The sequence below is a fragment of the Ciona robusta genome, chromosome 12 (assembly GCF_009617815.1).
Source record: "Ciona robusta chromosome 12, ASM961781v2".
NCBI classification, from domain to species: Eukaryota; Metazoa; Chordata; class Ascidiacea; order Phlebobranchia; family Cionidae; genus Ciona; species Ciona robusta.
The window spans coordinates 2571258-2596005 of record NC_143246.1 but is presented as its reverse complement, the minus strand read 5'-3'; the positions used below and the strand labels follow the sequence as shown (position 1 = coordinate 2596005).

The 24748-nt window shown below is 39.5% G+C and overlaps 4 protein-coding genes, 1 long non-coding RNA gene and 1 pseudogene across 6 annotated transcripts; 1 reads left to right on the top strand and 5 right to left on the bottom strand.

The window, feature by feature from the left end:
• Positions 1-1895: 1895 nt before the first annotated feature.
• Positions 1896-9016, bottom strand: LOC149726460 (uncharacterized; annotated as a pseudogene). Its single transcript, XR_016386251.1, has 6 exons — positions 6674-9016; positions 5026-6616; positions 3646-4755; positions 3322-3409; positions 3040-3272; positions 1896-2772 (listed from the first exon to the last, which is right to left on the bottom strand). The product of XR_016386251.1 is annotated as an uncharacterized LOC149726460 (transcript).
• Positions 9017-12411: 3395 nt separating this feature from the next.
• LOC149726459 (52 kDa repressor of the inhibitor of the protein kinase-like) lies at positions 12412-12987 on the bottom strand. The gene has a single exon (XM_089890346.1). The coding sequence runs from the start codon at positions 12985-12987 to the stop codon at positions 12412-12414; it is 576 nt and encodes a 191-aa protein (XP_089746472.1).
• Positions 12988-13076: 89 nt separating this feature from the next.
• LOC149726458 (52 kDa repressor of the inhibitor of the protein kinase-like) lies at positions 13077-13718 on the bottom strand. Its single transcript, XM_089890345.1, has one exon. The coding sequence runs from the start codon at positions 13716-13718 to the stop codon at positions 13077-13079; it is 642 nt and encodes a 213-aa protein (XP_089746471.1).
• A 3613-nt stretch (positions 13719-17331) lies between these two features.
• On the bottom strand, positions 17332-19148 carry LOC149726456 (uncharacterized). The gene is made up of 5 exons (XM_089889707.1): positions 18941-19148; positions 18728-18887; positions 18615-18673; positions 18392-18528; positions 17332-17687 (listed from the first exon to the last, which is right to left on the bottom strand). Exons 1-5 carry the CDS (start codon positions 19086-19088, stop codon positions 17475-17477), a joined length of 717 nt encoding a protein of 238 aa, XP_089745833.1. The 5' UTR covers positions 19089-19148; the 3' UTR covers positions 17332-17474.
• On the top strand, positions 17469-18010 carry LOC149726457 (uncharacterized). The gene is made up of 2 exons (XR_016386186.1): positions 17469-17569; positions 17833-18010. It is a non-coding gene; the product is annotated as an uncharacterized LOC149726457 (long non-coding RNA).
• An 88-nt stretch (positions 19149-19236) lies between the features above and the next one.
• Positions 19237-20402, bottom strand: LOC149726455 (uncharacterized). The gene has a single exon (XM_089889706.1). It carries the CDS (start codon positions 20389-20391, stop codon positions 19237-19239), a length of 1155 nt encoding a protein of 384 aa, XP_089745832.1. The 5' UTR covers positions 20392-20402.
• Positions 20403-24748: the final 4346 nt, after the last annotated feature.

The window sequence follows — 24748 nt, the reverse complement described above, 5'->3', positions numbered from 1 at the left end:
GAGTCAAAATCAAGTTGCATTGCGGAAAAGCTAAACCTGTTGGGTCAACCTCTATCCGGAGAACTGAAGTGTTTGGTGGAAGGATTTCTGCTCTGGCAAACAGAAGACGCATATGAAGAAGCCGAGCAGCGTTTGAAACAGAGGTATGGAAACGATAGTATCGTTAGTAAAGCTTTTACGGATAAACTCAGTCGGTGGCCAACAATCAGGGCAAACGATCCCGTTGGCATTCGTAAATATTCCGATTTCCTAACGCAAGTCGTTGCCGCCAAACAGAAGATATACAATCTTAAAATACTCGATTTCCCGCAAGAAAGTAACAAAGTTCTTGCTCGGCTGCCTTCTCAAATGATTAGACAATGGCGAGAATACCTGCGACAGTATAAAACTGAGTCTAAGTACGATGATTATCCCCCTTTCGAATACCTTGTGTCCTTTATTCATGAACAAGCTGAGCGTGAAAATATACCCGAACTGCAAGATATTGCATGCGGACACGCCCAACCGACCCAGGTCATACGACAAAACGAGCAACGCAAAATGTTTTCAGGTGCGTACCAATGACATGCAAAACGATCAACGACGCCTTAAAATATCTCTAACACCATTTTCTTTGTCGATACTATAAATCCAAACACCACATAGATAAGACTGTAGGGAGTTTGATAAGTTGACGCGATCAAACAAAGAGTTCCTACGTCATGAGATCTGTTATAGTTGCGGGTATAAGTGATGATCATATTAGGGTTTTGCCCGCAAAGAGTGGAGTGCAGACAATGTGGAAAGAAACATCTTACCGCACTTCATATATATCGAAACCCAGGGTCATCAGTCAGTAACCTTTGTTCGCAAGTTTGTGAAATGATAGGCAGTGAGCCATGTTGCGATAATGCGATGATTGTTCCTGTGTGTGTACGAAACGGTAACGCGTCCCAAAAAGAAGTTCCAACATATTGTATCCTAGACGACCAATCTAATAAATCATTTATATCTGAGAACCTGCAGATGCAACTGGGAGCGTTGGGGACAAAAACCCATATATATCGAAACCCAGGGTCATCAGTCAGTAACTTTTTTGTTCGCAAGTTTGTGAAATGATATGCAATGAGCCATGTTGCGATGATTGTTCCTGTGTGGGTACGAAACGGTAACGCGTCCCAAAAAGAAGTTCTAACATATTGTATCCTAGACGACCAATCGAATAAATCATTTATATCTGAAAACCTGCAGATGCAACTGGGAGCGTTGGGGACAAAAACCCATCTGAGTCTGTCCACCATGTATAAGGAAACGCACCCATAATCAGTTGTCGTGTACGAGACTTGGAAGTGATTGGCTACGATCGATCAATCAGCATCGCAATTCCTTCAGTTTTTACGAGACCAGAGATACCCGCCAACCCAAGCCAGATACCACGCCGTGAAACAGCTCTACAATGGAAACATTTGCGAAAAATTGCAGGTGAGCTGATTCCTTTCCAACCGGGGATTGAAATCGGGCTTTTAATTGGTAGCAACATACCAAGCGCTATAAAACCTCGGGACGTAGTTTCTGGTGGAGAAGACGAGCCATATGCTGAACGGTGGGGTAAGCCACGATATAGTGGGCGTTTAAACTAATTGTTCTTTGGTTTTTATAAAAGAGATTTCGGACGATATAAACGACGCTAATATTCAAATGGTGAGAAAATTTTGTGAAAATGTCAGTTACTTGAGAGTTAGATTCACCCATTTAATCATCAACAACCATTAATACTCTTTGCTTTCCATCAAATGAGGAAACTTCTGGTAAACCTATAAACTCTACCCCTTTTATTGTTTCGTAAAACGGTTGCCACACACCATAACACCACGAGAATTTTTCGGGCGGATGATTGATCCATCATATCATAATACCTGAATTCAGTATGAATTTTTTCACAAATACACTTTTCCCCGATCCTGTTGGACCGGTGATCAATAAGGTAAACGAATGTTTAAAGGTTACACCATTGCTAAGAATGTCTAAGTTTTAAAAACACCACCCGTATATAAAGCTTCTGTTTCATTAATTAAAACTTGTGAGAACAAACAGTGAATAAAACTGAAATATCAAGAGGTAATGTATGAATACCGACGCTTTGGACTTTACGTTTGGGGTAAAAATAAGTCAAACCGAGTGAAAAACTCGGAATGAAATATTTTCACCAGTTACAGTTTGTTTGGTTTGTAACTCATGTTTATAATCGGTAAATTGGAGGTTGATGTGTCTTTTGGACAAACCCTTGCTGCTAATCTTATCAACATCCCCGGTACAGTAGTATGTTTTAGAATTCAAAGCAACAATACCGGTTACCACTATACTCAACTTTAAACAACCCCAATGTGCGTTTGTCAAAGAGTTCGTTGTTTGCAACACTTCTATGGAACCCAGGCCTTAAAGGCTGTCCTGGTTTCAACAAACTCAGCGTTGTGAGCATCACACGCCAAGGCAGGAAACCAAGTACCGTATTCGGTAAAGAATCGTTTTCTCAACTCGGGCTTAATAACATCATCGAGTGAGTCTGCGGATAAACCAAAGTACATTGAATCAGTATCACACTGCACAAGGGTAATGTCAGACGGATCAATAAATAAGAATAATACATCATAAACAAACTGTAACAATTTTAATTTTGCCAGATCATATACGAACACCCCGATTTGTATCGGAAGGTCTTGGTGTATATGTTCCTTTCTCATATGGATTTCAGAGGTCCGTGGCAATCTCGTCACAGTGAACAATAGGTTTTCGCTTTATCATGTTGTTAACAAGAGGTCCCTTTTGAAGACAACATCTTTGAACTTCAGCTTGTTGGTCAAGGTTTTCCATTTGCTGAAAACATTACTTGTTAGTTTGACTATATACGCTAAAAATACTACATATATAACTTTTAACTTGTAGCAAAACTTTACCTGAATTTCCAATTAACTTTTTGCACAGTCAGCTATGGTGGCTTGTGTGGGATCGTTATCACCAGCACGCCGGGCATCGCAGACAAATTCTCAAAAACTTAGTTAATAAATGTACACGTGTAAATGTATATGTATAAACTCGTAGACTACACGTGTAAATGTATATGTATAAACTTTGGTGATCAAAAGTCCATGTTCCAAGTACCACTTTAGCAGCGGCGTCGCGAAAGTTTGTTTTTCCCCCTTGAAACTGCTGATCAAGCTACGTCTTGGTGAGCTCATGATGTTATTTTTCTCCGCGAAAGCCTTCATACGAGGTCCAATATCATCTCGAGAAATCTACAAGTCAGTAGTTAGCGTGTGTATAATTTTAGAAAAATACTTATACCAAAATGGTTTTTGAAGATGGAGGGAATTCGCTGTATATCCTTCGCAAGTGCTCTGGTACACTTACATCCACTTCGGCAAATCCATATAAAGTTTACCTAAACGTTAAACGTTAGTAGTGTTCAAACAGTATACCATAATAAACTTACCCGACTTTTCATTTTTGGGGTGTTTCCACGCGGGTTTGTTTTTGCAGATGAAGTTTCGAATCTCCGGATCCTGTTGCTCACGCCGCCACTGACACCCCCATTTAAAATGGACATTATACCCTTCAGTCTCCAAACGTTTCAACCGTTGCAGTGTTTCTTTATTGAGCTGTTCCTACGACTTTTCCATACGCTGATGGCGTTCCAACAGATTTCCACTACCATCCTTGTTTGTATCGCACATCGTACAACCATGCCACACGCAACCCAGGTATTCGAAAACTGAGTTTGTTGACGCGCAATACCCATCTACAAGATTTCGCATACTTCCAATAATTTGCTCACCTCCATTGTTTTTATGCGAGATTTTAACTCCTTCCTTTTTGGCCATCCAGTCTAACCACGTGCATGCTTCTCTTCCTATTTGATTTGGCAGGATCGGTTTAAAATCTGAAGCTTGGTAACGGGTAAAGAAACCTGTAGGCATGCAATTCTTGCTTATGCACCAAAGATACAAACCATTGCAGTCAAAACCGAGTACTCGAGCCGTCTTCTTTGCCTTTTCTTTATAGGTTGGTTGTTTAATTGAAGTTACATCCCCTTTAGTTGAAGGCGATTAAACACGATGCTTGGACCGCCAGTGATATTTTACTGAAACTTCTCAAAAAGATCCGCGTTTTTTTCATCAACCAACGAAAAGAAACTACCAAAGAAGACTTGATTGAAAAGAATTTTAGAGGACAAACCTGCAGCTGAAATTCCATCGCTTAATAAACAGACACCATGTTTTTCCCTATAATAAGCCAGTTGTCGCGAAAGTGCAGTGACCATAGGCTCCGTATCGAGATTGTTGTAGTACACCAAATAGTCTTTCATTGTTTGCATGTTAGTGGCTTTCCAGGCGTCGACGCAGGATTGATAATCCTCCTCCGCAATATTCTCTTTTTTAAGTGCGCTATAGAACGCTGATCGCGGTGGTAACTGTTTCTCACTCAATTTTTCAAAGTTGTCCATATACTCAAGGGAAAAAATCTTTCGCTTCTTTAACATTGAACACCTTTAGAAAACTTTTATAGCTAGAACCCGGCGCCAGGTAATTTGAAATGTCAAGAAGGACAACCGCGAAGTTTTTAACATCATAAACGATGCACCACGTTTCACACAGTATTGAATACCTCCATGGCGATCCAACACATCAATCAAGGCAGACTTGAGAATATTTAGATCATATTCGGAGTTAAGTCCAACCACGTGTAGACAGGTAATCATGCCTCCAACTTTTTCTCCAGCTTACAAAGCGGGTTTATGCTCGGTTGTTTTTTTTGTCGTTTTACCAGTGGTTCGTAGTTTGCTTAACGACTCTATGTCAAACACTGCGAAATCCTAAAGCGCAACTCAACTGGGACGTCGATATTAAAAACCTCCAACAACTTGAACACATTAGAGGGGGATTTGTAAACACCACCGGGGTAGGAAACGGGAGACTTCAAGTTATTTTGTTCGCATGATTTCTCGTGTCTTGAACAAACATCGCCTCGATCAAATAACGCCTTACATACACTGCACTCGTGCGTTTGTGAGAGCGAGGCAATATTGGTAATGTAGCAAAAGTGGTTGTCCACATGTAAAAGATGCGTAGCTTTCTCCACACTTCGGGTTCTTTAGTGGACTTAGTCTCGCAATATTAAGTTTTCGGTCGGATGACATTGTGTACACAAATATCGCGATGTTAAATCTTTTTTCGACTTTTCCGAGGTCACTTATATCAACACCAAGGAAGGTTTTGGGGTTTACACCGTATTTACGTGCCAACGCAAACTTTTCCTTCTCAATATGTCTGTACTTATGCCGCCTCTTCTTATCCCCAAGACTATTGCGTTGATGTGCGGCGATACATCGAAACAAACACAAAAAAACATCTTCATATGTTTTTCCTTTAGCGTTGTGCGCGAACGATACCAAACTTCGCAGGGTTAAAAGTTCCTTGGGAACGCCGCCAGAGTAACCAATTAAAAAATCTGTTCTCGTGATGATAAACATTACATTTGTAATCATAATCATCCGCCATTTCGTGTCAGGTCGTTCAACAGGTGGGTTCCGCGTATCCTCTAAAAGACCCAAACCGTAAATCAAATCGAGAAACCGATCTAAATCTTCTATAGAACGAATGGTAGCAGCTTCAGGTATAATTGAAACATTTCCAGGGCATGCGTAGAAATACCTAAGCTCAAGCCTTTCTTTCATCATGCTCCAAAACATAGGCCTCAGCCAAATTGATTCTAAACACATAACCCTCGGCCAGAATTTGATAGAGACGAAATGTACAACGAATCGCGGTTTGTTGGCATTTGTCGAAAGTTGTAGGTAAGAAACGTCTGTCTTCGGTCACCAAGTGGCTCGCGGAAAATTGCATTATGATTCCGTTCCAAAAATTCGCATCATTATTTTTTAAAGTATAATCTAGTTCACGAAAGGTACTTCGTTATTACCAATGCTTCGACCGACTTGTATGTTTTGACGTGGTGACAACAATATCACCGACCAATGCCTCGACCGACTTGTATGTTATTACTTTAATGCGGTGGTAGTTCACGAAAGGTACTTAGTTATTACCAATGCTTCGACCGACTTGTATGTGTTTACGTGGTGACAACAATATGTTATTACTTTGATGCGGTGGTAGTTCACGAAAGGTACACATTTTGTTTTCTATTTCTGTTTCCGATAAACCAAGTTCGCGTAAGTGAAACATCGCTTCTGATTCGGACAGTTGGAATGCGTGTAAGCAAAAGGGGTCTTGCATAATATCATTTACTTGTTGCGTTGCATTATATTGATGGGGCGCAGGGGATGATAGTCACGAAAAGTACGCATTTTGTCTTCTACCTCTGATACCGATAAACCAAGTATACGAAAGCTGTACTCTGCTTCTGTTTCCGTCATTTCGAGCTCCTGTAAACAAAAAGGATCCCCCATAGTATCATTTACTTGTTGCGTTGCGCTATACGTTTTGGGTGTCTTTACTTGACTCGAACTAAACCTTTGCTACGTGGAAAACTGTTGCGGCTCTTCGATATCATTAACAATCACTTGCGACAATCGCGGAATAAAATCATGATCATCTACGGTCGGCGACGCAGCACGTGAAATCTAAACAGACTTTTAGTTTAGACGTAATTCAATAAAATATGTACGTTTAGCACTTACCTCCCACAGCTTCATAATTTCATTGGAATCACACTCGCCAAAGTTATTGCTAGACAAACAATGCTTTCTGACACATTGACCCATCACGTCTCGCACGCTTACTCGGAGGGGTCATATCTAATTGCTCATACAGTGTAGGCGGTCTGAGCGCGGACGACGTCTGCACAATTGTTATATATTTAAACTAATTTCAACCGACAACTACAAAACTTACTTACCCCAAGCCCATGATGGCTTACATCATGCTCTGACAACTCTTTGTGACCAGCGAAAGCTACATGACATACATTGCAAAAATACATGGCTGGTTACTGCCTGGTAAAACTAAGTAGAATAATGATCAGGTCACCTCACCCACAAATTTATAGGCTTAAACATTGTGAAAACAGGAAAGGTTTTTCATCAGTCATATATAAAACAAACAGTAATCCATGTCACAAAATTATATGAGCCAGGGGTACTGAGTAGCAACGCCTGGTGCCAGTTACAACAAAGGTCCGAATGAGATTGTATTGCACTCTGAGAACAGGAAAGGACTTTCACCGGTCATATATAAAACAAACAGTTTTCCACGTCGCAAAATTATATGAGCCCAGGGGTACTGAGTAGCAACGTGTGATGCCAGTTATAACAAAGGTCCGAATGGACTGTATTGCACTCCGAGCAAGGAAGCAAAATTATAACTAAAAGTCATAGGGCGTACGACTTAAAAATTACGATCCAAAAACCTCGCACGCCCACGTACGAGAGAAAAATTATAATCTAAAATTCTCAAACGAGAAAAATAAAAAGAGAGAATAAAAAATCGATCTAACAAAACAGGCCCAACAAAAATCCATCCAACGAAAAAGAAGCCCCAAATATCACATCCTTACTACTCGGATCGTGGTCAATATTCAACACATAGTTACGGATAAAGGTATACATGCATTATTCAGTATCGTATGGCAGTATATATGCATTATATAGTTACGGATGGTGGTGTTTATGCAGTATATATTCACAGCCGGTGGTATATATGCATTGAAGTTATCGATAACTATATGTTATGCAATATAGTGAATAATGGTATATATGCAATATAGTTACGGGTGCTGGTATATAAGCATTTTATAGTTACGGATGATGGTATACATTCATTATATAGTTACGGATGGTAGTATATATATTAGGGATGGGACGAAATTAAAATTCGCCGAATCCGGGTAATGAGAAACGTTACCCGGTCGAATCCGAGTGCCCGGCGAGTGACGTTAAAAAGGCATTTTTATTTATGTATTACGCACGAGTATGCGGTTGTCATATAAAGCGAAAATGCGCCTTGTGTAGGCTTACATTGCATGCATGCAAGCAAGTATAGACACGTCCGTCGGCGAATTAGTAAGTATCAAAACGAAATAACCATAATCTAGTCGATCCATCAGACATGTATACATTGATTAGCGCATCAATTCAACTGAATATGTGGAACGAATTTTTATTTACATACGAAACGAATTTTTATCCATAAAAAAACATTTATTTACATGAGAGGCACAAATTCCTAGACACCATTTAATACAAAAAATTAAGTTTACGGAGATTGTAGTGCAAAAATGTTAGCACTTTCACATTATTTGGCTTGAGACGATTACGCAGGGGAGATACAATCACGCCCGATGAACCGAAAAGACGTTCCGACGATACACTTGATCCATTCAGTGATCCATTCAAAAATCCAACGGCGACTTTGAAGACTTTATTCGTTGGCTTCCAATGTAACGCATAACTGTTGTTTATATTTTTTTGTTGTTTGGCGTTCTGTTCCAATCCTGGCGTTGTTTTAGTGTCAACAATTTGATCGTCGGACAGAGGACACTCAAACAAAATGCTATCTTCGTTGCCGGAATCGTCTGTCGATGACAGGTGTTCACCAGCATCGACACCAGTCTTTTCACTACTAACATGCTGCAGAGCAAGTTGCTGTATGGGCAGTAGAAAGACGAGTAACTTCTTCTGTATCATCCAACCAAGAAGTTTTAAATCTCGGGTCCAATATTGCGGCAACGGCGCAGGTGGTATATACGTCATCGTTGTAGAAATAGCAGCAATCTTTAGATTGTGGCACACCACGGTGTGGTTTACTAAACCTGTGTTCTAACTGCTTTTTAGTACCGATATGAAAGTGCCTATACCAAACAACCTGCCTTCTGCATTCTCATGTTCAAATCTTTTCAATTTACTTTAATAGGCAGAATGTGAGAAATTGTTGCTACCTCGCCGCTCAGCTCACAGGTGGCTTTATCGAACATTTTTAAAACAATTGTTAATGAATCAACTAGCTTCCACTCATTAAACGATAGGTTCTGAGTTCTAACTGCTTTTTAGTACCGATATGAAAGTGCCTATACCAAACAACCTGCCTTCTGCATTCTCATGTTCAAATCTTTTCAATTTACTTTAATAGGCAGAATGTGAGAAATTGTTGCTACCTCGCCGCTCAGCTCACAGGTGGCTTTATCGAACATTTTTAAAACAATTGTTAATGAATCAACTAGCTTCCACTCATTAAACGATAGGTTCTGAAACTCTCCATGGGTCTGATATAACTGATTTATTGCGGGTTTCTGCTCCAATAATCGCTCAAGCATAAAAAATGTTGAGTTCCAACGAGTTGGGACATCTTGGATGAGCTTGTGTTTTGGAAGGTTAAGATCCGTTTGTACTGACTTTAACATGCCGCATGCCCGCGGAGAATGGTGGAAGTGTGTAACAATACGACGAGCAACGGCGACTGTACATTGACCGTTCGTTGGGAATTTTTTAAGGCGTGGTGTACAACTAGGTTGATGGTATGTGCCATGCACCGCACTCCCTTGATCTCACCATCACGCAGGGCTTTAACAACGTTGGCTGCATTATCGCTGACCATGTACCGTAACTGTATATCCCAGAGAGCTTCTTGATGTTTTATCTCTTTTAAGATATGCTGAGCAGTATGCGACCCTTCTAAATCGTTTGTTACACCCGCGGTTCCCAAAGTGGGCGCCGCGGCGCACTAGTGCGCCGTGAAAATTTGCAGAAACATTTCCAATTTGGCATGGTCGAGATAATTGATTTGTATTAATATTTTATTGCAATATAAATTGTTGTTTTATATAAAAATCCAACGTGTTTGTTCAATAATAAAATTTAAAAAGTTTGTTTTCGCATTTCTATCTGTACAGTAGATTTGTATATTACGTAACAATGCCAATTATTTCTTTCGGTTTGCAATAATCATGTCCAGACTGTGGTACAACACTTTGTCTGTATATTGCTAGAGGTTTTTAATACAGTTAGTCAGTTATCATGGATGATTTAATGAGCGTTATGAGAAACAATCAGGCAGAGATGGACAGAGGAAGTTCCAGTGCAAAAAAGCGGCGTAGAAATTATGACGAAAGTTATTTGAAGTTTGGTTTCACGTACGTGGAGAAAGATGGTTGTCAGCACCCAAAGTGTGTCATTTGTTTAAAAGTTTTTGTCCGTTGAAAGTATGTTGCCAAGCAAACTAAAGCGACATCTTATGTCGACGCATAGTAGTTTATCTGACAAACATAGAGAATTTTTCGCTCGTAAATTGGCAGGTTTTCAACGGCAGGCAGCGTCAATTTCCACCGCTTTTACAATTCCTTTCAAGGCCCAACTAGCTTCATTTAAAGTTGCTTACCGCATTGCCAGGGCTAAAAGCCGCATACAATTGCAGAAAACTTAATTCTTCCCGCCGCTATTGATATGGTTTCAATTATGATAGGAGAACCCGCTTCGAAAAGCCTACAAAAAATGCCGCTTTCAAACAATACTATTGCAAGGCGAATTGATAAAATCGCGCTTGATGTTAATGACCAACTCACGTCCGCAATTCGAGGTAAAGTGTTTGCACTCCAGCTCGATGAAGCTACAGATAGCAACGAACTCACGTCCGCAATTCGAGGTAAAGTGTTTGCACTCCAGCTCGATGAAGCTACAGATAGCAACGAAGATGCACATCTTATTTGCTATGTTCGCTTTATTTGCTATGTTCGCTTTATTGGTGATGACAACGTGCCCGTTGAAGATTTGTTTTTTTGTCGTCCAATAACTGAAAGTTGCAGAGCTGAGAATCTATTTGAAATTGTGAACAATTTTATTGAAAGCAATGGCGTCGAATGGAAGATGTGTGTAATTTTCCCGTAAATGGTGTAGGCTTGAAACAAGCATAAAACATATTCCCGTAGTTTTCCCGTAAATGGTGTGTAGGCTTGAAACAAGCATAAAACATATTCCCGTAACTGTAATATGCTTAAAACACATTCCCGTAGCTGGCAAATACCTGAAACAAGCATAAAACACATTCCGGTAATTGGTGTAGGATTAAAACACATTCCCGTAAGTTAGTTTGCAGTTTTTCCCGTCTTTTCAAAAAATTAGATAGTATTACCCGTATCCGCACATGAGCGCGTCAGTAAATTAGTGTCGGCTTCTGTAGCATCCGCCGTCAGTAAATTAATAACGCCCATTCGTAACTATATATTGCATATATACACCATCATCCGTATAACTATAAACACCAACATCCCGTAACTATATAATGCAAACATACCACCACCCGAAAGTAAATAATGCATGTATACCACCATCCGTAACTACGTGTTGTATATATACCAGCATCTGTAACTATATAATGCATATAAACACACCACCATTAGTAACTATAATTATATTTCGGTTATATACCACCATCCGTAACCATATACAGTGGGATACATGTCCCATTCTCTTTTACCAGAAAAATAGCTATTTCTCCGCTCCCACTCTCCAAAATAAACAAAAATAACAAGTGCTTGTAATGATATATGGTCTCTCTTGTGTAGTTATTTGTTTAACTCCAAATGAATCTATTTGCTCCATACACATGGAATCAAACAGAGTAATGGTGTCATCATTTGCATCATATGCCTAATTTAAAGAAGTAAGTATTGTGGGGGGCGGCCAATGTTGAAGTTGTGGTTCGCGCACCGCAGCCTCGCGACAACGCTGTTCCATCCTGCCCCGACGCACACGCTATCCGACTCCGCAACGCATTGCACACCGATGTATGACACTTGTACAGCACATCTCAGTTTATTGTACGGAGAACGAGCGACATCGAGCTTAGAGACAAAGTAAGAACAGCAGGCTATTGCAAGCCCCGTACTGCCTCGCAGTACAGGAAAGTGAAAGGTTTAGAAACGAAAAACACGTGTAGCAAAACAATAAAACGCGTCGTTGGCATGTGGCAATTTAGTGTTGGTCAGACTCACTTCAACAGTAATATAATATTCGGGCCACATAGACTAGTGAAACCCTGTGAGTGGTCAGCTCACAATATGCATAAAGTATATAAACAGAAAAAGATTCACCGTTGACTGCAGTGGCCATCGGAATGATTGTGTCCAGCGGTTCACCAATTGTGGGGGGCGGCTAATGTTGAAGTTGTAGTTCGCGCTCCGCAGCCTCGCGACGACACTGTTCCATCCTGCCGTATTGTATAGTGAAAGTGCGGCATCGAGCTTAGAGACAAAGTGAGAACAGCAGGGTATTGCAATTCCCGTACTGCCTCTCAGTAGAGGAAAGTGAAAGGTTTATATAACGAAAAACACGTGTAGCAAAACAATAAAACGCGTCATTGGCATGTGGCAATTGCCCTCGCCTGGCATACACACAACTGGGTAATTGTTGTATTATCACGATTAGAATTACGGGGAAGTAGATGTTACGAAAGCAGCGAAACTGCATTCCATTCCTGTCACACTGACCATTTGAAAACATCCCACAATGTCGCAGTTTTCGGTTTGAAGGCTTCTCGACAAGCTCAGGGTAACCGCAAGTACGGATTCCAATGTTTTTAGTGACACTAAAAATTCAATGTTTCGAATTGAAAATCGAAATTCCTCTGCTTTATCTTGTAGACCTGTTACGCCACATGTTTCCAATTCCCCAAGAGCGTGTACAACTGGAGACAGCATCTCGACAAACAAAATGACAGCATCGTGTCGTTCAACCCAACGTGTTTCACAGAGAGTACGCAATTTTGACCGTCGAGATTGCGGAACAAAAGCTTCAATTGCTCGACCAAGGTACAACTGACGTTTGGGACTTGAATTAAAAAAATTTATGACGTTTGACAGCTGACGTACAGCTCGTCGTATCGGACGAAGTTGAGTTGATTTTCCTAACACCAGATTAAGCAAGTGTGATGAGCAATGCGTGTAAGCTGCTAGCGGGTGCAGTTCTCTTATTTTGGTTTGGACTCCAGAAAACTTGCCTGCCATGTTACTGGCACCGTTATAACCCTGTCGGGTGCAGTTCTCTTATTTTGGTTTGGACTCCAGAAAACTTGCCTGCCATGTTACTGGCACCGTTATCCCTGTCCTCTTAACTTTGCACAATCGATATTATACCGTTGTAATGTGTGGAGTATAACCTCGGCTAAAGAAGAACCCGTCAAATCTTCAACTGCAACATACCCGAGAAAATCTTCTCTCACGACCAATTCCCCATTCCCCGATTCATCGACGTAGCGAGCACACAGAGAAAACTGTTCATGGCATGAAACATCGGTGGTTTCGTCGGCAAGAATCGAAAAGAAACCCGAGGAGTTGATTTTCTTGACCAAACTCGAACGAATTATTTCACCACACGTTGCAATGATCTCATTCTGTATGGTGCTGCTCATGTAAGCAGCATTACGAGGGCAGTTACGGACATGGTCCAACAAAATTCCATTGCCAGATTGAATGCTGTATCTCAGCAGAGCACGGAAGTTACCTTCATTGTGCCCTGCTTCAAAATCATTCGGCGTTGTTAAAGGGCCATGGTCCACTTTCCCGCGCAATGAAATTGATTGCCGCCCGCAAAACTTAATGGCGTCAACCATAGAGCTAAGCATACTCCGTTTTTTTATGGCTTCTTCTTTCCGCCTGCTGTTCATCTGTGAAACTACAGACGGCCCAGTTGTAGATACCCAGTTTGCCTCAAAACATTCGGCTTTTACACAGGACATTTCATGGTATTTGTGTTTTGTGTGCTTGTTTAGGATATCCAAGGCGTCTTTCCAGTTTGTCAGAGGTTTGACTACCAACACGTTTAACTTATTACCCCCTGCCGTGCCCGGCCCAAACAAAACACAACATCGACAAAACGCCCCGTCAAGCAATTTGCTGTAAGACAACCAAGGAAATCGTTTCAACCACGTAAGTTGAAAAGACAAATATTTTATTTTTCCTGATACAGTTCTTTTATTTTTTCCAAAAGTAAAACCAAGACTTGGCTCCCAATCATTCTTTAATATGAGATATTTCTGGGACGGCTCAATTTCGGAAACATTACCATAATGGCCAATATCCATTTCGCTGACATTGGCATTCTCGGTATTCACATTGGCAATCTCGGTATTCACATTGGCAATCATTTTTCTTAACTTTATCGATATTTCGCTTATTAAATAAATACTTTCGTTTATGAAATAAATACAAGTAAGTTCATGTGAGTTTGTAATTCTTATTCCGGATAAAAACCGTTTGTTATGACACAATGCTGTTTTTGTTACGTAATATTGAGCGTCACAATTCCTGATTGTGATCACGCATTGCAAAATACGTAAATCGTAGTTCAGGCCACACGTTACAAACAGAAACAGCAGTCGTATTATTGTAGTTTAAAACCAATCTTACCCGTTTCCTATTATGTGCGTTATTATTTATGTTAGTCATTGTATGTTTTTATGGAGTACGTTACGTTTTATACGCGTCCATTTTCTAAGCAAAAACTTGCGGACCCCCCCCTTTTTAAATTCCTGGATACGCCCCTGAATTGCTGCTCGCTATTCCAGTATTCTTCGGGGAAGAATTTGACAATTTTTTGGTTTCACCAGAGGTAAGTTGGTCTGGTAACCAATATACTTATGTGTGGGTATTCTGTAGCAATACACATGCTTCATGTTCAAATATGTGCAAATGAATGTTCGAAAAATGGTTAACTGACTGCGCTAGATTGCGCCAAATACGGATGGTCACTTTCGAATAATTTTAACTTACCTATATTAGTAATATGCCTATTTTATCTTGCATGACCGGAAGAACGAAGTGCTTGTATAACAAAACGATGATCTTAGTTTGCAATTAGTTTTTTATTCTTTCTTTCTGTACTTAATTTTGTTTGCCTCACTATAGCAGCACAAGAACTGGCGCAAATCGTCTGCTCACTATAGCAGCACAAATCAATGTGTTTAAAGGGGGGTTCTAATCTGCGCGAAAAAATGGCGTATATAGTGATACGGCGTTAGATATATCTTAGATAATTTAGTATTTCTGAATACAGAGAGTCCAACCAGTAACGCAAAAAAAAAACGATTTATATTTGGCAGTTAAGGTAACAGTTTATTATGGCCAACTGGAGAACCAGAGCTTACTGAAGAGCAGAATTTGGAGCGATTTTACAGCGAGAACAAAATTTGGCTGAAAGATGTTCCACAAGCCAGTTCTTTTCCAGTACGAACTTGAAGTAACAGCTTTTGTGGTGTTGCTCTTGTGAAAAATGTGCTATCATGACAACGGAAGAAGAAAGCATATGTTGTCATGAAATAGATATAGTAATGAAGATGTTGTCACAATCTCTCTTTGAAACCTGGGTGTGTGACTCGATTTGGAAGGCTTTCTTGCACATATAAATCGAGCGGTCTTAAAAAACATAAAAAAATACCAACCCGAAAAGGGAAATGCTGATCTAAGCAACGACTAAGTACTTTTACAAATTTTAATCGGAATTTCTATTCTTTAATTTAAAGAATTAAATAAAATATTGAGTATTTTTAGACATTTTCGTCTTGTTGCATACCGTCATGATTTTGCCATCTTGCATTGTGTGATGACAGTACGCTCAATTTACTGTAGTAACGATGGATTTATGAAGCGAAACCTCGGTAACTCAACATTATAACGAGCCGCGTTCTCGCCTGATACGACTGTCCTTTCTTCAACTTGTCCATAACGTAAATGAAGAGTTTCTCTGTAATGTTATCCGATATATTCGTCGGAAGGGTCTTATGACCGCCGGTCTTGGGAGTTGAACTCTGGTCGGTCCACTCTGCTTCAACGGTGCGACGTTGTATGGGCTCTAGGTCTCCTGCTCCAGCTATTTTGTGAACATCATATCTGCAGTTGGTAGTAATAAAAGCTATAGTAGCAGCATTATCTTGTCTGTCGCCATGGATTTTTGCAGACCACTCATCATTGTGAAACATAAACGTCACTGCACTTGTTAATGAGTCATTGTTGAAGAAATTAGCTACGGCATCATCTATTTTTAAAACTTTGTGTTTTACTCGAAGCGCCATTTGACCCACCCCCGTGGAATCGTTCGTCATAATCGACGCATAGGTTGTAGGGAAAGGAATTTGCCCAAGAGCGTTTTCCCCTGCCCCGCAGTCCCATGTAGCAGAAAATGCGGAACGACCTTTATCCCGGAGGTGGTGTCATCACGGGCATCGAGTGCAGCTCCTTGCCATTGTATGTTATGGGCTTGGCTAATTATGGATCGTAGTACTTCAAATCCTTCTTCACTTGTCCAAACTTCATTCCTCTTTGCCATCCTTTTAAAAGCTCTAGCAAATTTGCGTGGTTGATCCGGCCATGTAGCGTCTTTTTCGATGATAGCCGCTTGGTTTAGATTCGAAACTTTTAATGACCTCGTCGCAGATGGATTTGTAGAATGCTCTGTGTCTGGTTGTTTTAGCACTTTCCTTTGGGATTAATTTTCTGATTTCATTTGGCATTGTCTCCGGATCTTCTTTATACATATATTCGCTGTAAAGGGCAAAAGTCCTCTACAGGGGCCACATAGTGTGATGCTGGACTCCATGCATATTCAATAGTTCGTATGCTTTTTTTTCGCCTATCTTCAAGCGGTCAGCCTTCGCCCCGGCTGTCGATATAAAGCAGGATGCACACTGGAAACAATTGCGGCTGCGGCCGGGAAATCCCCAGACAGTCTGCGGCGCTCTTGCGCGGCTGTCCGGGCGTATACGCACACCTGCAAGGTTTTTTGTGTCAACTCAAACATTTCCTCACAAAAAATCAACTTCATGTATTTTTTATCATTTTTCAATTTTATTAAAACGAAATAAAAATAACATTAAAGGAAATACTCAGACAATAACTAAGTGGACTGTTGTGCAACATTAAGCTCCAAAATACAATCCGCAAAAAGAAGACTGCTTATTTCCTTCATGTACGCCTCCACAAGCTCTGCAGGTTTTTCTCTTAATTGTGCCACCACAAATTTACCAAAGTGGTCTAGTCTATCTAATTTCCTTTCCTGGAGTTCCAATAACTAAGTGGACTGTTGTGCAACATTAAGCTCCAAAATACAATCCGCAAAAAGAAGACTGCTTATTTCCTTCATGTACGCCTCCACAAGCTCTGCAGGTTTTTCTCTTAATTGTGCCACCACAAATTTACCAATGCAAGGTTTTTTGTGTCAACTCAAACATTTCCTCACAAAAAATCAACTTTATGTATTTTTTATCATTTTTCAATTTTATTAAAACGAAATAAAAATAACATTAAAGGAAATACTCAGACAATAACTAAGTGGACTGTTGTGCAACATTAAGCTCCAAAATACAATCCGCAAAAAGAAGACTGCTTATTTCCTTCATGTACGCCTCCACAAGCTCTGCAGGTTTTTCTCTTAATTGTGCCACCACAAATTTACCAAAGTGGTCTAGTCTATCTAATTTCCTTTCCTGGAGTTCCAATAACTAAGTGGACTGTTGTGCAACATTAAGCTCCAAAATACAATCCGCAAAAAGAAGACTGCTTATTTCCTTCATGTACGCCTCCACAAGCTCTGCAGGTTTTTCTCTTAATTGTGCCACCACAAATTTACCAAAGTGGTCTAGTCTATCTAATTTCCTTTCCTGGAGTTCTGCAAGATGACTTGAGCTTTGCCTCAAATAACTTAGCATCTCTGTCTGCAAAACAAAAACATTACTAAGTTTGGTTTTTATTTATAATATCATGAACTAAAGCATATGCTTAACCCTTTGGACGTGCCCGGAGCCAGATGGCTAGATCCTATCACAAGTTACTTAATAGTCCTACTTTTTTAATAAACAGGAAGTGGATCATCCTTAAGACACAGCGAACTCTCCTAACACATTTCCAAGATGATTTTATAAGATTTTAAGTGATTTTGGTTATTGAATTTGTGTGTATTGTTGGTTTTATTGTAGTAATAACAGCCCATAAGTTATAGAAACCTCACTAAAGTCAATAAATTTTGGTTACACAGCAATTAGTTTGTGGTTTAGAATCGACATATCGAAGGTTTTTGTAATTTTTTTCCTTTATGATTCAGGTAACTTTACAAATCATACATCAAAAGGAAGGTTTTTACATACTGATCAAGTTTGTAATACATTATATTTTAATATTTCTGTTCTTTTCTGAAATATTCAATAATCTAAGATTTATTATGATATTCAATAATCTAAGATTTATTATGACATCATCAATTTAATGATGAGTCATCAAAAAAATATGAATTTGAAGATAATTTCATACTGCACAAACTTCTTGAAGAAAGTTTTGGTCTAGCAAAATCCAATTAAGTGAGACCTGGTCAAAAAGTGAAAAATTACGAAAAACAATCTCGCACCTAAAGGGTTGAGTGTACCTGTACTTTTTGTTTGTCTGTTTTCTTCCTTTTGCAACTTGGTTCTTCTGGTTGAGTTGCATTTGCAGGCATGTGTGCAGTAGCAGAATCCGAAGAAAAGGAATTATCTTCTCTGGTACTTTCAATGCTGGAATCCTCTTTAAATATTATAAAACAAAAATATAACTTCTTTCATGGTTACGAGCAACACAAAATTTTATACATAAACATTTTACATACTGACCAGGGTTGTCCAAAAAAAACTGAGTAGAACTACTGCCATCAGCAAAGTTGTCTACAGATCTACACAAACAGAAAAACAATAAATATTTTGATTACCACATACCATTCACATACCCTCTATGCTTTATATAACTATCCAAAAAAGATAGTTGGTGGTAATACTGCCATCTCTCTGGTGGAAGGGTACCAGACCCACTTGGAGCTTCTGTATTTTTTTTGTGCTTTTTGCCATACGCTGTTCGCAGCGTACGCCAACGCTTCTGACACTGGTAAACTGAAAGTCAAAAAAAATTTAGTAATTATTTTTGTAATAAGATGCAAACTTACCTGTCGAGTTTAATTCCTGGGCAATGTTTCTCCATGCAGAATCTGTTTTGCCTCTAATTTTATGCTCTGGATGACATGGGTTGTAAATAAGATTAGCTTGAGAAACAAGGTCAATAAGCTTCATATTAAAATTTTTTTCAATTTCCATACTGCACTACTTTATAGAAAAACGTAATGTGAAAAGAAATAGCAACTGTCAAAACAGAAATTGATGGTAAAGGCACTCCAATTTTTCAAAAGCTGGCAACTTGAATTAAAGAAAATAGTAAATACAAACAGCAAACATAACCTAAACTTTACCTACTCCACTGCCATGCAACTGCGCCATCTTTTAAAAAATATTTTTTTAACTCATCTCTGTAAAAACCTGCATATCTGGAATAAAAGTTTGAGCCAATATGTCCAAGTGAATCCATATTCACAGTTGAAGGAATAGTTTGTCTCCAGTTACCATTCACTGTGTTGCCATTTCCATCAAATTGATCCCCATAAATATGAGATCCTACCTGACGTGGACTTTGTAGGAAGTTATGAAGAACCACACAGGCCTGTACTATACACTGTGCCATTTCTGCTGGATCACAATTCAGCATTTTATAGAATACTTGCCATCTTACGGCAAGTATACCAAAAGCGTTCTCTACAACTCTTCTTCCACGACTCAGTCGATAATTAAAAATTTGCTTGTCCTCACTGAGGTGCCGTCCTGGATATGGCTTAACAATTCCAGCATCATCAGCAGCAAAATAATAAGGAACATTAATGTCAGATCCTGCCAAGCTATTAGGGGCAGGAATACTTAAAGAACCTTTATCAAATTTTTTTCTAATTCTTGAATTACTGAAGATACCACCATCACTATGGCGACCTGAGTCACCGATATCCACCAGAACAAAACGATAATGAGCATCACAAATTGCTAAAAGCACAATGGAGAAAAAACCCTTATAATTATAAAATTCAGTACCACTGTTAGGTGGAGCCTTAATTCTGATGTGTTTCCCGTCGATTGCTCCAATGCAGTTTGAGCATTGCCAAAACTTCTGAAAATCATCAGCAATTTGCAACCAATCTTCTGCAGTAGGAGGGCGCAAAACTATTGGCACCAAACATTCCCATAGCGCCGAACAGCACTCTCTGATAATCATGCCTACTGTAGTGTGACCCACTCTAAATGAAAAACCTATATGTAGCTGAGATGCACCTGTTGCAAGGTATCGTAAGGTCAAAATCAGGCGACGTGGAGAAATTGCTTTCCTCCAAGGAGTGTCTATTTTTTGTATTTTGGGCTCAATAGCCTTCAGCAATGTATAGAATTTTTCTTTACTCATTCTAAAATATTGGTGACATTTGTCTGGGTCTCCAACTCCAAGAAGTTGCTCAGCCAGGATAAATTCTGATTTGCTGTCTCTTTCTTTTAGCATTTCATGCACCCAAACATTTCTGAACATTAAAACAATAGCTTAATAAATATTCGAATAAGATATAGTATACTCTCACTTTATCACTATACTACTAATTTACTCAAATGTAATACTCAAATACCATATGTGTAAGGATTTCTAACTTTATCACTGTACTATACCTTTCAATCCCTGATAAACTTTCATATAGAACATATGCTTCAATTGTGGAATGCAGATTAAGCAAAGTTTCAAAGCAAACTTCATCCATTGCAGCAATACAATTGTCACTTTGGATAGGTATAGGCCTACAATAATGTAATACCTGCTATAGGGCTATCATAATTTAATGCCTGCTACTGAGAACATAGAAAAATGCAGAAAAAAGGTCTTGATAATTTGACCAGCATAGCAAGGAATATAGTATACTCTCACTTTATCACTATACTACTAATTTACTCAAATGTAATACTGAAATACCATATGTGTAAGGATTTCTAACTTTATCACTGTACTATACCTTTCAATCCCTGATAAACTTTCATATAGAACATATGCTTCAATCGTGGAATGCAGATTAAGCAAAGTTTCAAAGCAAACTTCATCTATTGCAGCAATACAATTGTCACTTTGGATAGGTATAGGCCTACAATAATGTAATACCTGCTATAGGGCTATCATAATTTAATGCCTGCTACTGAGAACATAGAAAAATGCAGATAAAAGGTCTTGATAATTTGACCAGCATAGCAGTATTCCACTGCTGTGTCGTACACAAAACATTTCTAACGCCAAAACCTAGTAATTTGTCAAAACTGTCACATCAAACGAAATAATGCACGAAGATGTGTTATTTAACTTATTTTATATCAAATTATTCTACTTCGTGCCGTTCACGGCTATGCGGCAAAGTAGAAAATTTTCTACAAAGTAGAAAATTCGCAGACGACGCAAGACCAACTCGTTGCAGCCGCACATCACCGTACAGACCGCACAACCGTCGCAGTGTGCATCAACCGCCGAAAGTTTGGCCGCAAGCCGCGCCGTAGACACCTTACGGCACCCGCAAGGGTGTATGTGTGCATCGGGCTTAAGCAACCCATGAGCGTGCTCCGGTTGTTTCGTTTGGTTCTGGTGGGCCGATTGCAATTATACACGGGGCTGTGTCCGACGCCTGGTATGTACTGAAAGCGCTCGTTGTCGTGAACGCCCACTTTTGATAATCCGGGACAGGTATCTATCATAGGCATTTTCCAACTCACGTGCTTATTGGTTGTTTCTTTTTTTGAATATCAGATTCAAATTCGTTGGCTCTATAAGTGTTCTTAACAAAGGCAATATACCTATCCATAAGTCTGAAACGAAAATAACACAACGTTAAACACAAATAAACTATATATTAAACTTGCGGAAAGCGAAATTCAATGTCAACACCAATAGTGTAAGGCACAGTCATATAATTGTCATCATAGTCCTCGTATCCAGTAGTAGAGATATTGTATGATTCTGCCAGTAACTCCTTTGCCACAGTATTCTTATATATGCCCATCTGTGTTATCATAGGTAAAGTGAATGGATCCGTAAGTTGCGCCAGTAAGATACCTGCTGGCTAGTTATGTGATCCTCAATTGTTAACTGAACACCAATTAGGCGAGAAATACACGAGAATGGTTTATTATAAAGCAACACAACGTTGGTTGGTAAAAACGGAAAAGAATAAAACGTGGTTAACGAAACGTTAATCGCTATAACGAAAAAGGGTAAGGGTCAACATGGAGACTGCGTTAACAATACAATATTACTAATATAGTAACTATACTATAATGGCGTTGGTCGATTGCTCGATTTTGGTAGATAGGAAGCGGAATGGACACTGACTGTCTGACAGGTTTATCCTTTTAGATTGATGATGTGCTTCAAGGTTGTTGGTATGGGGGTGGCTGTTTTGTGGTATTGTAGACGAAACGATGCCGTAGTCGAAGGCTTTGGAGTATCTTTTTTCATCTTTGAATTGATCGTCTATCCATGCCTTGGGTATTTGTCGTCCTCCATTTTCTTGAATTTTTCCCGTTTCACCCCTGGGTAGCAATGTCAGATCCTAAGCTTGATCCTTCGGTTCCAGCAAATCTGTCGTACCCGGAAGAATAACCAAATTTATTGTAGAAGGCCCAGTTGCCACCTTCATCGCCTGCGTATCCTTGCAGGTATCCAAGCTGTATATTCCGTGCCACCTTCCGGCCAAAAAATTCCGTGACGTCACAAATTCCTACGAAGTGATCCTGCTTCGCGCCGGCGGAGCCGGCAGGATCAGGAATTTGTGACGTCACGAAATTTTTTGACTGAATTTTTCGGCCGGCCGACCGGCATATAGGGTAAGGTTATATTTGCTGTGAAACTGCCGGTCCCCTTTGCCTTTTTTGTCCGGACGGTCGGTCACCTTTATAAAGGATAGCAGTCTTCTGGCACCAAGACCCGGTCGGTCGGCCGGAGAAAAAGGCAAAAAGGAACCGGCAGTTTCAGAAAGGCCAGATTAATTCTCTGGCCACAGCAAAATAACCTTAATCCTAAATGCCGGTCGGCCGGCCGAAAAATTCCATGACGTCACAAATTCCTACGTAGTGATCATCCTGCGTCGCGCTGGCGAAACCGGCAGGATCAGGAATTTCTGACGTCATGGAATTTTTCAGCCGACCGACCGGGTAAATCTGGCCATTCTGAAACTGCCGGTCCCTTTTTGCATTTTTTGAAAATACTTCTACGTCTGACATTAACTTCTGTCGCAGATTGCTTAAATCTTTTGCAAATTGTTCGGTTGGAATTTATGGTAAAGCTTTCACAACATACAAATGTTCATAGTTTAGTACATTTGCCGGATGATTATGAGAGATGTATAGTTCTGCGTTTCCATTCGAAAGTTATCTCGGTTTAATAAAAAGTTTTGTACGTTCAGGGAATAAGCCATTGCAGCAAGTTGCTTTATCATGTATACCATAACACATCATAGTTTAAAGAAATGTTCTGTATTTAAACCATGTGAAAATGGAGTTGTGTTTAATGGTTTTGATGGGTTAAGCAGTTTCAGAATGGCCAGATTGAATCTCTGGCCGCAGCAAAATAACCTTATAACCCTAAATGCCGGTCAGCCGGCCGAAAAAATCCATGACGTCACAAATTCCTACGTAGTGAACATCCTGCTTCGCGCCGGCGAAACCGGCAGGATCAGGAATTTGTGACGTCATGGAATTTTTCAGCCGACCGACCGGCATATTTTGCTACTAAGACCGACCGACCGGGTAAATCTGGCCATTCTGAAACTGCCGGTCCCTTTTTGCTTTTTTTGAAAATACTTCTACGTCTGACATTAACTTGTGTCGCAGATTGCTTAAATATTTTGTAAATTGTTCGGTTGGAATTTATGGCAAAGCTTTCATAACATACAATGTTCATAGTTTAGTACATTTGCCGGATGATTATGAGAGATGTATAGTTCTGCGTTTCCATTCGAAAGTTATCTTGGTTTAATGAAAAGTTTTGTTCGTTCAGGGAATAAGCCATTGCAGCAAGTTGCTTTATCATGTATACCATGAAATAACACATCACAGTTTAAAGAAATGTTCTGTAACCATGTGAAAACATGGGTTAACAACATTGCATTTAAAAAAATGTGTTTTTTTTCAAATGGTAATCAAAGTTAATTCCCCAGCCAACAATACCATCCTACAGTTTAACCATAATTAGCTAATGTTTGTAATATTGTAAAAGTAAGTAATGTGATATACTTAGTGGTAAAGTTTTATATGCAAAATGATGATTTATTTTATTCACCTATTCACTCAAAAAGTATTGGTATATACTGTGTGAGTAAATTGTCTCCTAGCTATGGAATTGTTCCCTTAGAATATAAGTAGTTTTGGTTATTTTAATTTAAAGTTAATGTTCATTTTTAATTTATTTGTTTTTCATTGTGTTTTTAGATACATATGATAAATGTTAAATAAATGCATATGATAGAAAAGAATTGTCATCAGAATCATCCGAGTCCGAGTGTATTGATTACACCACCATCATTGCGCAGAACTTAAAGTGTGATTCTGCAACCCAGGTGAAGCAACTTTTGTTATATTAAATAGGCTTGGCACCATATTTCGCCCCAAACTTACAGTTTTAAGACACCACAAAGTCCACCTGCTAAAAACAAGAAACTGCTGATTCCCTCTCCGTCAAATAAAGAAAAATCAATGCTTTTAATGCAAGTTGGTGATATCAGCAGAAGAATTACTCGGTTGGAGGATTTGGTTTCTAAGGTTCTAGATATGGTTTCTACGGGTTCAAGAGACGTTGAACAATATGCAAAAAGAGAACAATACCTCAATATCTAAGCTCGTGAACCTTCCTAGTCCAGCAT